The sequence below is a fragment of the Sceloporus occidentalis genome, unplaced genomic scaffold, assembly GCF_023333645.1.
Source record: "Sceloporus occidentalis isolate IW3139 unplaced genomic scaffold, rSceOcc1.0.p SCAF_1, whole genome shotgun sequence".
In the NCBI taxonomy this organism is placed as follows: Eukaryota; Metazoa; Chordata; class Lepidosauria; order Squamata; family Phrynosomatidae; genus Sceloporus; species Sceloporus occidentalis.
This window is the reverse complement of record NW_028316981.1, coordinates 240,900,746-240,914,611: the sequence shown is the minus strand read 5'-3', so window position 1 is coordinate 240,914,611 and position 13,866 is coordinate 240,900,746. Positions and strand designations below refer to the sequence as shown.

At 39.2% G+C, this 13,866-nt stretch overlaps 1 protein-coding gene across 2 annotated transcripts in view; it reads right to left on the bottom strand.

Moving 5' to 3' along the window:
- ERCC6L2 (ERCC excision repair 6 like 2) overlaps positions 1-13,866 on the bottom strand; it is an 84,295-nt gene that overhangs the window by 8,288 nt on the left and 62,141 nt on the right. For both annotated transcript variants that reach the window (XM_089490924.1, XM_089490918.1), the window contains exons 18-19: positions 12,171-13,323; positions 9,535-9,689 (exon numbers count right to left, since the gene is read on the bottom strand). In XM_089490924.1, the coding sequence (XP_089347050.1) occupies positions 9,535-9,689; positions 12,171-13,323 (1,308 nt within the window). The remainder of the gene's footprint in view (positions 1-9,534; positions 9,690-12,170; positions 13,324-13,866) is intronic.

Here is a 13,866-nt window from a genome sequence, read left to right as displayed (position 1 = left end):
TTATTGCATTTGCTGTACCCAAGGAGCTCATGGCAGGGCAGGGGCACTGATGACCTTAATCTGATGGTTCCCAGACCTTGCATCCAAACCATTACAAGACAACATGTAGACCACATGACTCTAACAATGTCATTTCCCCTACATGATTTTTATTTCAAGGTGGGACGGGGTTCCTACATCTTTGCAATGTGAAGAAATGGATGGTTACAAATAGAATTGTGTGCCTTTTTTGGTTAGCCTGACAGACACAAGCCAATAATAGATGTATCACCACAAAATGCACTTTGGTTCACTCATGTCATTCTTTGAAATGGGCTGATAGTAACAAAAAAGCAGCAAGATGGCACTAACAAAGAGCTAGCTCAAACACATACATAATACATGATATAGCTTATGACTTTGTAGAACTACCTAGCTTTGGGATTTTTAGAACTAAACTAATGTTAAACTGGTCAGTAACTACATTTATGGGAAAGCCACTCTCAAGATGAGATAGAGGAGAGTGAACTGCAGATTCACTTATTTCCGCACAAGAAGATGGGCTGCTAAGAATACAACTGCAAGTTCCCACTACATACCCTTTCTTCCTCTAGATTAAGCTATTTAAGGCTTTATTTAGTACTGGAATCTAGTTTCTAAGATGAGCAAAAAAAGAATTAAAACTATATTAACATATTATACTTACATTCATGGAAAGCAAATGAACAAATCCTATCAACATCTTTCTTAAGTTTTGAATCTCTTAACATTCATTTGCTTTACACAATGAATAATGCCCAATGCATCTCTTTTGTGCATCTCTTAAACAAACTTTTTAAAAAACTTATTTGGAAAATTGCCAGCTTTTGTAAATAGACTGGAAGCCACAAGCTTTCTTGTCTTTGTAAGGGAACAAAATTGCTGTTAAACCTAATAGTGTTCACTTCACTGTAAATAAATTATCACAGATGGCATCTGCAATTTGAAAAGGATAAAAACACATCTAAATGTACTCACAAAACCTTTTTTTCCTCCTTAAGAAACTGGTCTCAAAATTAACTGTTTAAAGATTTCTGCCTAGAGGCTAAAAAACACTTGCTGTAAACAAACAAAGTATTCTGCAAGCTAATGGCAGAACAAGCTTCAAGCGATCATGAACTATCTATCCTTGAAGTATCTTAACTGAGTCTCTGGATGAAAGCCAACGGGCTAAACAGACCCACCAACAATGTCTGTTGATGCTGTAGTGCTGGGTTCATTTGAATCTGCGTAACATTCAAAGCAACACACATCCAAACTAATCTCCACAATGTTTTAGTGTTGAAGATGAGCAACATAGCTTGCAAACAGTATCATATAAAAGAAAGAAAAAATGCTAACATTTTGTTAGTATTTTATAAAACTGGGCCCTCCACAGCCTATGGAAGCACCAAAGTCCAAACACCGGGGCGGGGACTGCAATAATAAATCAAAGTGGATGGCAACAATGGAAAAACCAAACCCTGTGCAAGCTGGCACCCATGTTCCCACGAGCCCTCCCTGGCCTAATTCCTATATTGTGCACCATGGAAGTTTCTTCCCAACTTTTTCCTGTTGTAGCCCTTGAAAACCAGCTCCAGGAGGTTTCTCAGTCTTCAGGCACAGGCTTTTGGCAAAAACGGGGGCTGTAGTGGTGAGAGGGATAACATTTCCTCAGTTTTATTGACAGAAGCAGCTCTTTGGTTAGCTATAAGCAGATGCCATTTTTATCAGATTCCATTATCTTCCATGGTAGACAGATTAGTGCTAAAACTTCAGCCAAAGGATCAGTTTTTGCTTTGTAGGTTCAAAACACACTGCAGAAATAATTCAGTGTGAGACCACTTTAATTGCCCTGACTCAGTGCTAGGGAATCCTGGGAATTGTAGTTTATTGTGGCACCAGAGCTCTCTGACAGAAAAGGCTAAATGTTTCACAAGACTACAATTCCCAGAATTCCCTATCATTGAGCCAGGGCAGTTAAAGCAGTCTCAAACTGGATTATTTCTGCAGTGTGTTTTGGACCCCAGTAATTTCATTAAAGTGATCCAAGAGACTAGAAATATGAAACCTGAAGTGAACCAGATTCTTTCCCTTCTCATACTTAAGAATACAGTTGTACTTTTGTCACATTTGAATGCACCACAGTAATATTCATCAGTAATGTTCAGTAAAGTTTTACTCTCCAAATCTGAATCCTATTAAAAATCATCCAACATTAAAGCCAAAGCACATATCAATATATTAAAAGTAACCAGAATAGCATCTGTGGCAAGCATGACCAGCTGCGCATCTACCAACACAAAAACAGTAGAATTAATGCACTATTAAGAGTTCACACAGATTATTAGATTGCACTGTTCAACAGCAATAACAAAGGTACATACATGGGATCTGATTTTTTACTGCCTTTTAAACTGTTTTACATAAATGTTTTTCATACTGTTGTTTATTTAATTGCTTTTAACTTGTGTATTATCTATTGTTTTAACTGTACACTGGATCCTTGTTATCCACTGGTTCCAGGATCCCCAGTGGATAACAAAATCCATGGATGCTCAAGTCCTATTAAATACAATGACACTGCAAAATGATGCCCCTTATATAAAATGGCAAAATCAAATTTTTTTGAATATTTTCAAGCGTGGCTGCTTGAATCTGTGGAGAAAAAATCCATGGATAAGGAGGGGCGACTGTATTTGGTTTTAACTTGTATGATGAGCCACCCTGGATTCCATACTAGGGGAAAGGTGGGAAAATAGAGAAATGAATCCTTTTTTTTTTTTTGGTTGAAGTAAATTTTATTTCACTATTATGTACCAAAACTCACAATTGGACTTCTCTTTGAAGGCCTGCAGCCTTGCTGAATCCAAAATCTAAACAAACGCCCTGCACTCAAAATCTAATACAGCTGAACTAAATCCTTTTGTTTATATAACCTATGGAAAATACCTGTGTAGTATGAAATACAAGTACCACAAAGAGGAGTCCTTAATAACTTTACTTTTGTATTTACAGTATTCCACAGAGCACTTAAACCTGAACTGGGCATAGAAAGGGCATGTTTTTTTCCCTAGGCTGACAGAATGCGTAGTCCTCTCATTTACACCACACTGCAATAACATAAAGAGGGGTTTACCATTAATCCAGGTTTTACTACAAAGCATCCTGTTATTTCTCTGTCAAACACTGACAGGAGTGCCAAGTGTCTGTCATCCAATTCAGGGGATTAAGTCTTCTTTTATAGTGTGATACTTGTACCAATTTATAAAAATACAGATATAGTTTCTTAGAGCTGGTCACAGTCTATATTTTGGACTGGATTCACGCCGCAAAGGTTGAATATGACAGCTGGCAGGAAGCTGAGGGGAGAATACATCCTCCCCCTTTTCAGTCACCACATTTGGGTTGCCATAGGGATTAATCCTCACTTCAATGCCTGTCTTTGTATATTTCTTTTCAGTAAAACTTTAAGTAAACTTAAGTTGAAAACAAGCAGTTGAATGAAAAAAGAGGCTTCACATAACCAAGACGTACAGTATAAGTCTTGTGACCAATATATTTCCACATATTAAAACAGCAAATTAACTCTAATGCATAATACAACTTCTTCAAACTCCCTAAATATATCCTGTCCCTGTTCATATAATGATTGAGTGAAGTAACGTTTCCTTTCTACTACCAAAGTTTATTTGGTTGAGTATGCATGTTTGTATTTAAAGGGGATCTCTTTATGCATAGCATTCAGAAACATGAGTCTCTAAAATGAGCCAAACGGCCATCCCATACCCTTGTAATTCTGAATTCTCATTTAGGCTGTTTCACAGAAATTGTTTTTGCCAATTAACACAGAAATTAATTAGGGAATTAATTAAGGAATCCAGACATCCAATTCAAAATAGATTGGAAACAGTAGAAGAGGATGTTGCCCAGGCTCCAGAAGACTGAAATTACTTTAATGTTTGTAGGTTGTTGTATTTTTTCCTGAAAGGACACAGGCTACCCTTAAAGTAACAGAACATTAAAAGAAATAAATCCAGAACACCCGCTATTAAGATCAATCACTGTTTGATGGTTTCGGTTAGTACTGCTTTAATGTACTCAAAATAGTAGTACAAGTTCAGCAAATCTTTAGTGCACATTTTAAGTGATACACTTCCTTCAAAAAAGAATACCAGGTTTGATCCAGAGCAGATCCAATTAAATCAATTTGACAAGTGAGCCATGATTAATACAAATCTAAGTTTTAATAGATCTGGATCCATTCAATCAAATTTATAATTATATGCATATTTACTTTCCATTTTGGGCCCACCTATTTGCATCCTGAACCACAACAGGTGGCAGTATCATCTTGTTCATCCATTGTCACTTTCAATTTATAAACATTAAAACAAATTAGCATATACAAGAGCTGAACTTCATTTGGCTCAAAAACTCCTCAATTTTACATAAAGTGTATTATCAAGTTTATTATGAACTATCTCTGCTCAAGCAAATGTTCTAGTATTACATAACTTTCACCTACCTTCAAACAAGGAGGCTAACTGATAATTAATGGGTTGCATCTTGGAATAGATTTTTTAAAAAGTTTTAGCACCTTCCCCATATGCAATTATTATATTATCATTATATTTGTTTATATCTCTCCCGTTCCCTAAAACTGAGACTCAGCGTGGCTTAAAGGATTAAAACAGTACAATTAAAAACATAGAAAAGTGTTACATTAAAACAGAATTAAATTATTACAATATTAAAACTGATTTGCATATAAAATACAGTTAAAAAGATAAAAGTGTTTAAAATACTTTAAAAGAATACAACACCCAGACTGTTTTTTAAAAACCTTGTTTTAAAAGCCTGTCTGAACAGGTAGGTTTTAACCTGTCTGAACAGGTAGGTTTTAACCTGTCGGCAGAAGGCAACCAAGGAAGGGGCCATTCTGGTCTCTCTGAGAAGGGAGTTTCAGTGTTTAGGGGCAGCCATGGAAAAGGTCCTCTTTCTTGTCCACCACCAACTGTGTTTGTGATGCTGGTGGGATGGAGAAAGGGCTTTTCCTGAACATTTCAGAGCCTGAGCTGGCTCATACAAGGAGATACAGTCTGCCAAATAGCCTGGACCTGAGCCATATATGCAAGGGATGGGTTGCACCTTATAGCAGTTTGCAGGAATGTTTTTGCTAAGAGTCTGAAGCCTGAAGAAGATGAACAAAAAGCACCAGCTTTGAGCCACTTGAGGGCATGGTGTTTATATGACACAGGCCCCAAAAGCAGCTAGAAGCCATGCAGAGCACACCAACCTGGAAAAGCCAACACAAAAAAGAGCAGCAAAAAGCTGCTCATGCCGGTGGCCAGGTTGAAGACTGCAGCGGCAGCCCGCTTCAGACGTGGGCCCGTACAGTCATCGCAGTCCCATTACGACCCTTTTGGCCCATCTGCTTTGGGCCTTAAAAAAATCTGATCAAGGCGGCTTTACACTGAGTTATGTGCAGGAAGGTGACAGTATTTTTGAGGGCAGGAGTTCATCAAGTGCTGGAGATAAAAACCTAAATTTTATACAGAGAACAATAAACAGGATGAACTTGAACTCTTAGCAGAGCAAAGCAAACATGATATAATTGGCATCACTGAAACCTGGTGGAATGAGTCTCATGATTGGAATGTAATAATAGAGGGGTATAACCTATTTCAGAAAAATAGACCAAACAGGAAGAGAGGTGGAATGGTAGGATGTGTACAGCTGTGAACAGATCCGTGAGTTAAATCCTGGAGGTAGGGTTGCCATAATTTGCTACCGGGACAAAACAAAGAAAAAATGTAGTACAAAATGTAGGGTAAATGTGGGACAAAATGTAGGACAAAATTTGCCTGAAAATGTTGGACATTCAAGAAAAGTGGAGGACACAATCAACTAGAAGCCAAAAACATTAATTGTTAAAAAAATTCAAAGATATCAAGATCGTACCTGTGAGATACATCTGAGGAAGTGGACTTCAGGAAAGCTCATGCTGCAAATTAGTTGATGCGGCGGCGGCAGCCCCGCACGCCTCCGCTGCCGCCAGAGGAGGCCTTGCCATGGTGGCCTCCTTTTTTTGGGCCTAGCCAGTCAGCCGGGCCCCTCATGGCTTCGGAGCCGCCAGGAGAAGCCCATCGCCGCGGTAGAGGCCTTCTCCGGGGCCTAGCCAGCTGGCCAGGCCCCTTGCGGCTTTGGAGCCACCGGGTGATTCCATGATCAAGAATACTAATAGAGAAGGGGGCCTATGAGGTAAGGGAGTTTCTTGAAAGTGAAATATTGAAGGCACAATTTCAAACAGTTCTGATGTCTACAGAAACCAGGATGGATGTCTAAACAACTTTCAAATGAAGTAAGACTCAAAAGAGATATGTACAAGAAATGGAAAAAGAGGGAAATCGGCGAAGAAGAAATTAAAAAAAATAACCAGCTCATGTAGGGAAAAAGTCAGAAATGCTAAAGCACAGAATGTACTCAGGCTTGCTAGACAGATTAAAAACAATCAAAAGGGCTTTCTTTGGTTATAACTATAGCAAAAGGAAGGAAATGACAGGGTCAATATGTAGAGAAGACAGCAAAATGCTAACAGGGAGCAGAGAAAAGGCAAAACAAGTCAACACTTTTTTTTTGCTCAGTCTTCTCTGAAAAGGAAAACAGTGCTCAGCCTGGGGAAAATAGAGAAGATGATGCAGTAGGGGAAATGCAGCACAGAAAGGTAACAAGGTAGTACAGGAATACCTGGCTACTCTAAACAAATTCAAGTCTCCAGGGCCACATGAACTACATCCAAGAGTATTAAAAGAACTGTAATCTCAGAACTACTGTCAATAATCTTTGAGAATTCCTGGAGAACAGTAGAGTTCCCAACAGACTGCAGGAGGGCAAATGCTGTTCCCCTCTTCAAAAAAAGCAAAACAAAGAGGACACAAATAATTACCACCCAGCCAGCCTGATATTAATATGCAGAAGGATTCTAGAGCAGATCAGTAAACAGACAGTCTGTAAGCACTTAAGAGGGAACCACTAAAAGTCAGTATTGATTTCTCGAAAATGAATCATGTCAGACTAATCTTCAGTGTTGCCAACAAGCCTCGAAGATATATCCCTGAAATGTTTTACCAAAATCCAAAATCCCCAGAATTCCCCAAAATTTACTGGATTATTCAGTCAAAATACCCGGAAAGAAATTAATTAAATTCCCCAGATTCCTGGGAATTCCCCGGAAATTGACAACACTGCTAATCTTATATCTCTCTCTTTTTTTACTATAACTCTGATACTGGGGCCTATAGTATCTGGAGGACTGCATAATTCCCACTCATGCTCCAATGAAGCACAGCCACCTATAAGACCATAAGTAGCTGGACGGAGAGAGGTCCAATAAAATCTTTCCGTTTCTTGGCATGTACAGTCATCTATCACTCCCTCCTCTTCCCAAACTGACCCCTAGCAAATAGCATCACTTATTAATAACAATTATGATTATTATTACTATTCCTACTACTACTATATCTCTGTAACAGAAAAAAGTCGTTCAATGGTTTTTATACCATGAGTGGCATTGTAAACACATAATGACTAACAGGTACAGCTGTTCATCACTTTTCTTTCTCAGAATCTGCAGGAAATTGGTGAACTCTAGGGTAAGCTGAATATTCAAATACTGGCACATGGGGAAGGGGATCAAAGCATCCTCTCTTTAGATTGTTATTATCAAACATGTATACATATATGCCTGTTGATAGAGGCCTGGGTCCCATTGGTAATCTCACTGAATCAATATGATCTACATATAAAGTGTTGACAATCAATCACCAATTGATTCAGTGTCTAGCTGGGATTTAAAATAGGATTCAGGCTAGAGGTAACAGGTGAATCTCTGCACCGGAGAGAAAAAAAATACAGTTTTTTCTTTCACAGCCTTCCAATTTTTAATACACAAGAACTCTCCCGCTGGCAACCCTACACAGAGACTGTGAATAGGCAAGCTCTTAAACAGACTGATGCAAAGAAATTAGGTGAACATTTCCCCATCATTTTATTTCTCTAATAAGAAACATTTGTCCAATTGAATGTCTTTGTAATAATTCCTTCTAAAAACACTTCTTTAGTCTGTTCAAAAGTTTGTAGACATCCCAATAATGGTTAATGGAATGTCTATGAATATCTGAACTGCTCAGGGAGCAAAGCTATCCAAAAAAAACCTCAAATCCTGTTTACAATACATTTCCTGAGAAAAGTGATAGTTGCCAGCTTAACTGGCAGATTGGTTCTATGGAAGAAGTGAGTCAGGTTATGCACTTGAAAGCTGACTTGGAGGTGTTCGGGGGGGGGGGGGGGGAGAAAGAGAGAGTGAGAGAGAACCAGAGCAGAAGAGAATCTAGGCCTGAACAGGCCACTATGGAGGAGGGTTCAGGGACACTTTCTATACTCCTGCCTCCAATATACTCTGGCAAAACCAGTAAGATCCAAAAGATGACTCCATTTTTTTTAAAATGTTCTTGTTGTTAACATTGTTGGGTAGGCATCTGAAGGCCCTTTTTCTTGCAAATAAATTTATCTGAAATAATGTGGGATGCAGAAATGGCCTTGGAAGTCACATGATTCCCACCTCTGGTCCACATGAAGGAAAAGAATGAAGAAAATCTTTTTTAAAACCCAGCTAGAAAACCTTGTTACATAGCCTTGCCATGTTTACACATTAAAGGGGCTGCTATGCCTGTAAGAGAAGTAACACAAGTTTTTATTAGGAGGAACTTCCTGACAAAAAGGGCTGTTCCACAATGGAACACACTCCCTCGGAGTGTCATGGAGTCTCCTTCCTTGGAGGTCTTCAAGCAGAGGCTGGATTGCCGTCTGTCAGGGATGCTTTGATTTAGATTTCCTGCATGGCAGGGGGTTGGACTGGATGGCCCTTGTGGTCTCTTCCAACTCTATGATTCTATTATTATCATCACTAAAAAACAGCGATTTTAAAATGCTTCTAAAAGTGTCTTTAAAATGTGCTCAAAACATAACTTTTGAAAACAACTAGAAATTCATTTTATAACAATACAGTGACTTCCTTTCAATTTGTTACTTTGGAAATACGAATTGATTACACGCGTGTTACCTGCCCAAGTAACTAATTACAGGCAAATTGTTACCTCCAGACACTGGTATTATCTAACAAAAATGTTTATAACATATGAACATGTTCTATTCCTTTTTCAAATTCCTTGTTTTTTTTAACAAAAGCATATCAATTTACAAACATATCTTTGGCATGCCTGACAGATAAGCATTTTCCAGTTAAAATAACAATCTTTCAAAACAAGACAGTCTGCCCAGGTCCTGACTCCTTCAGTACATAAATAGCAATGCTGCTTTGTCAGGACTCTGTTGGAGGCACCTCCACCAAGAAACAAGGCCTTTGATCACTCACGGTGGCCAATAAAGGAACCCCTGGTTTTAAAAACAAGTAAAACACTGAGGTTAAAAAATAACAACAGTAATAGAAAACATTTCTCAAATCCTCCTCTTTACCTTGGCTCTGCATACTGCTACATTTGCAGGGAGTTGGGAAAATTGCTGTAGTTCAAATACATCTCGCACTGCCCACCGACTCAAGTGATTTTCAGCTTTGCTTGAGCCAACAACATTTTGGTTCGAATGAATGTATGAGACTTCAGCAACATCATCTGATAATTGGAAGGTGAAATACAGAATTCATGTATTTAACACTGCATATGACTGACAGATAAACATAAAATGAAAATTTAAGTCACAGTCCACAGTTTTAATTTTTTAATTACTATTCATTCATTCATTCATTCATTCATCTAAGCACATCTGGGTAGCAGAATACATATGTAAACCCTATGACTGGAAAGTTTTAACTATTTTAAGGAAGGTTATCTTTACTTCAGCAAGAAAAGAAAAAAATTGTTTGAAAGCACTATTAAAAAATCTCCACAAAGTTGGTTTTCATGGTCATAAAGTACAAACAATACAGTCAGTTTTATACTGTCAAAAAGATACAGGGAGATGAAGAAAGTACAGACATATCTCAATAAACAAAGCCTATGATAAAGAAGCTCCATTTTACAAACTCTTTTTACACCCACACCCTACTTTTCTTCTTTGCCCAGTCTAGCTGGAAGTCTTTTAACAGCAGCAGCGGCGGCATTAAGAGAATGGTAAAAGAGGGCTGGAGAAACTGACTTTCATTTCTGATGTTGCAGCAGTGTGTATGCAGTAAACAATGCAATATAGCGTAATCTGGGAAGGAATGGATATGGCTCAAGTGAATCCTACTGAAGCTGTGTGTCCCTGCCTACAAAAGGCAAAGTAAACTGCAGCTGCCTCCAGCAAAAAGGAAAGCAGACGAGTTGACCTCATCAGTTCTCCGAGTATAATTTTTTAAGAAAATCATAGATCTATGTCTGACCACAACATGGCAGTCACAAGATACTTGGAATTAAAAAATCACCCCAGGATGCAGTTTGGAAGAAACTTTCAAGTCATCTCTATGATGTTCAAAATGTCTTCAGCGAGGGACAGACCGCCTGAAAAGGGCGGCCTGCCGGCAGCCTAATTCCCTCCAGAAGGTAGCTGCAGATGCCAAACTGCGCGGCTTCCCCCTGCAGGAAAAAGAACTTGTAAAAACTAGGTTCTTTTTGTGCCACAGGGCCGATGTCACAGATGTGCCACTTGCACATTCGTACCGTAAGTGTCGCGTAGTGATGTGCAGATGCCACACAGTGCTTACGTAAAAATGGAGGCGCCTGTATAAACAGTGCACCGCCATTGTTACAGAGCCGCGTTAGGGACCATGCAGTTGCCGCATGGTTCCCTAACCCTAAAATTGGTGCCAGCACAGCACTTCATGCCCGTTTGTATCGGGCCTTTGTTTATCTCTGCAAGGCTTACCTAATCTGGTTGCTTCATTTCGTATGTTCATATTGTTAGTTTTTAATAAAAAAAAGTTTACTGAAATATGACTTCTTTCTTCTGGTTCTTTCTATGTTATTTCACCTTCTGGTACCAGAGTTTTTGTTAAAGTGGTAACACATCTGCTTCATGAACTGAGGCGTCACCCACTGGATGACCTTGGGCAAGTCAAGTCCCTCAGCCTTAGAGGAAGGCAATGACAAACTCCCTCTGAAGAAGTTTGCTAAGAAAACCCTGATAGGTTCACCTTAGGGTCACCATAAGTCAGAAACAACAAGAAGGCAAACAACAACATCACCACACCTGTAGTGTAAATTAACTCCTGCAAAGAAACAGATTATTAAAACTGTTTTAACAATCTACAAGTTTAGATTGTAATACAGGCTGTAAACCTGTTTCAGAAACTCTACTTAGGAATTTATGGTGCTTTCCAGACCACCTTTTAGGGCGGTCTGTAAAGCGCCCTCATTTGTTGCGTAGAGGAGCCTCAGTGGCCAAACCGCGTGACTCCTCCGCGCAACAAAAAGAAGCCGCAAAAAGCAGCAGCTTTTTGCGGTGTGGTAATGACACCGCAAGGCGGCAATGGCACACTTGCGGCATCATTACCGCGCAGCGACGTGCGGACACTAAGCATCCGCTACGGCAAGATGGTGGCACCCATGTAGAATGGGCACCGCCATTTTGTACGTGCTCGGCACATACTAAGGTTGGGGGCGTCCAGAAAGGACACCCCTTTCTAACCCTAGTACGTGCCATGCACATACTTCTGGCCCATGCGGAACAGGCCTAACTCATTATAAAAAACCGCAACTTACCTCTTCCACATTGAAGTCTCTTCCAGGATGTAACCAGGTTCTATCACATGCTGTGAGCTTCGCAACTTTGCAAATTGTCCAGCTGAAGGTGGATTCTAGCCAGATTTTAGGCGGGATGCAGCTGGAACGCGGCATCAGCGTCAAAATGCGTGCGATAGAATTCAATTCAGAGGAGGTAAGTTGTGGTAATTTACAATGTGATAAACTCCTTATTTTAAGCCCTGGCAGCAATTTTAATGGGCCTTCTCTAGTTGGAACTATACAGGACAATGCCAGCCAAAATCTGCAATTGGCTTTAAAATGTATATTATGTACTATGAGGGATTTTTTGGGGGGCAGGATACCCATCTTTCAAACACTGTATTTTATTTATTTATTTTTAAAAAATTGATAAAAAAGCATATATAAAGTTACCAAGTAGTCTGTCCAACGAATCTGCTCCTTGTCTTTGGCTTGCCGTTGTTTCCTTTCTCAAAGAAGTATGTGTCCTATTTGAATGACTTCGTTTTCTCAGCACCACAGAGGGAGGATGGGAGTATTTTGATAATTTAGACTTAAACTGAATTCCACGCTTATCACCTTTTAGCCTTTGTTTTTCTTTATTAACATCAACCTTCCCAGCTGAGAAATTGTCCTCTGGTGACGAAAACTCTTCTATATTCTGAGAGTCAGCATTGGTCTTCACTATCCTTGATTTATTACTATGCAAAGTCATTCTGGAAGGATTGTTGAGCACCTTGTTACTGAAGCGGCGTTTTTTCACGTGTTTGGTAAATGTATGTATTCCTGTTCTTGACATCTCAATATCATCAGACTCATCACTAATGTCACTTGCTTCTTTCACGGTCCTTGATTTTATTTTGCTGAAAGATGAAGTACTCCTACTACTCTGCTCAGAATTCAAATGTTTTTGCAGAGGTGTAAGCATAGGACTTTTTTCAGTATCTAAAAATTCACACTTTACTATTGTGTCTTTATAGTTTTTAACAATTTCCCGATCGGTATGAACTTGGGAAGAAAAAATAATATCATCATTTTCAGATGAACTGTCTTCAGTCTCTTGAACTATCCCAACTTGATTTGAAATATACCTATCTTTATAATTTTTCCCAACATGTTTTCCTTCTTCTTCAAAATGTGGTGAAACAGAAGGATCACAGTCTGCATTTTCAATACGCACCTGTTGTTTTTTCATTCTGGCTTGTGACACAGGAGTTTTCTGATATTGTAAAATATTACAGTGGTCTTCATTTTTCAGGGAACAGCTACTTGGATCTTTAGATCTTTGTCTCAAAGACTGGCCATCAGTACTTTCATCACTGGAAGCATCAATGCAACCATCAGCTGCTGTACTTCTCTTTTCCAGAAGTTTAGGAAACCCACACTGCATTAAAGTTAGTTGTCCCTGGAGAATTTTAATGTTTTTTGCATTGCACAGTCTGCTTCTTTCTCCTTTCACCTTACAATTTCTCACAGACTCCTCATCACTGAAGTCACTGCAGCAATCAAATCCTTCCTTTTCCAGTGGCTCCAAAGGACTAACAGTATCTTGATCTTCACAACCACGCTGAAATCAGGAAAAACCAGACCAGCATAAAAAATGTGTATTTCAAAAAAACAAGAAATTGGAAAACAAATGGCTCTATAATTACCTAAAGGCTATCATAGCTACACATATATCATGGGTGCCACCTTTTATTTTCTTTTGTAAACGTATTTTTATTGTTACTTGTAAAGGCAGTTATAAACACTGTTACTTATTTTGATACCATATAATCTGCTGTGCCACAATAACATTCTAGTCTTATTCATCTAGTTCTATTACCATATTCAAAGACCATAGTACTACATAGGAAAGTACTGTAACACTCCACAAACACAGTTCCTCTCCCCACCGAAAGACAGCTGTTGAACACTGGGGCAATGTTACATCCATTTATTGGCAAGAGGGGAGGGGAAGGGAGGAGGAGAGAAGGAGAGGTGACTATGCAGCACCTATCCCAAAATGAAATTTCAGTCCTGGATCTCCTTTCCACAGTTACAGTGGGAGTGCCCCCAAGTTGTCTGGGGCTGGTGGTGGATAAGAAGTTACTGAATAGCTCCTTGGACA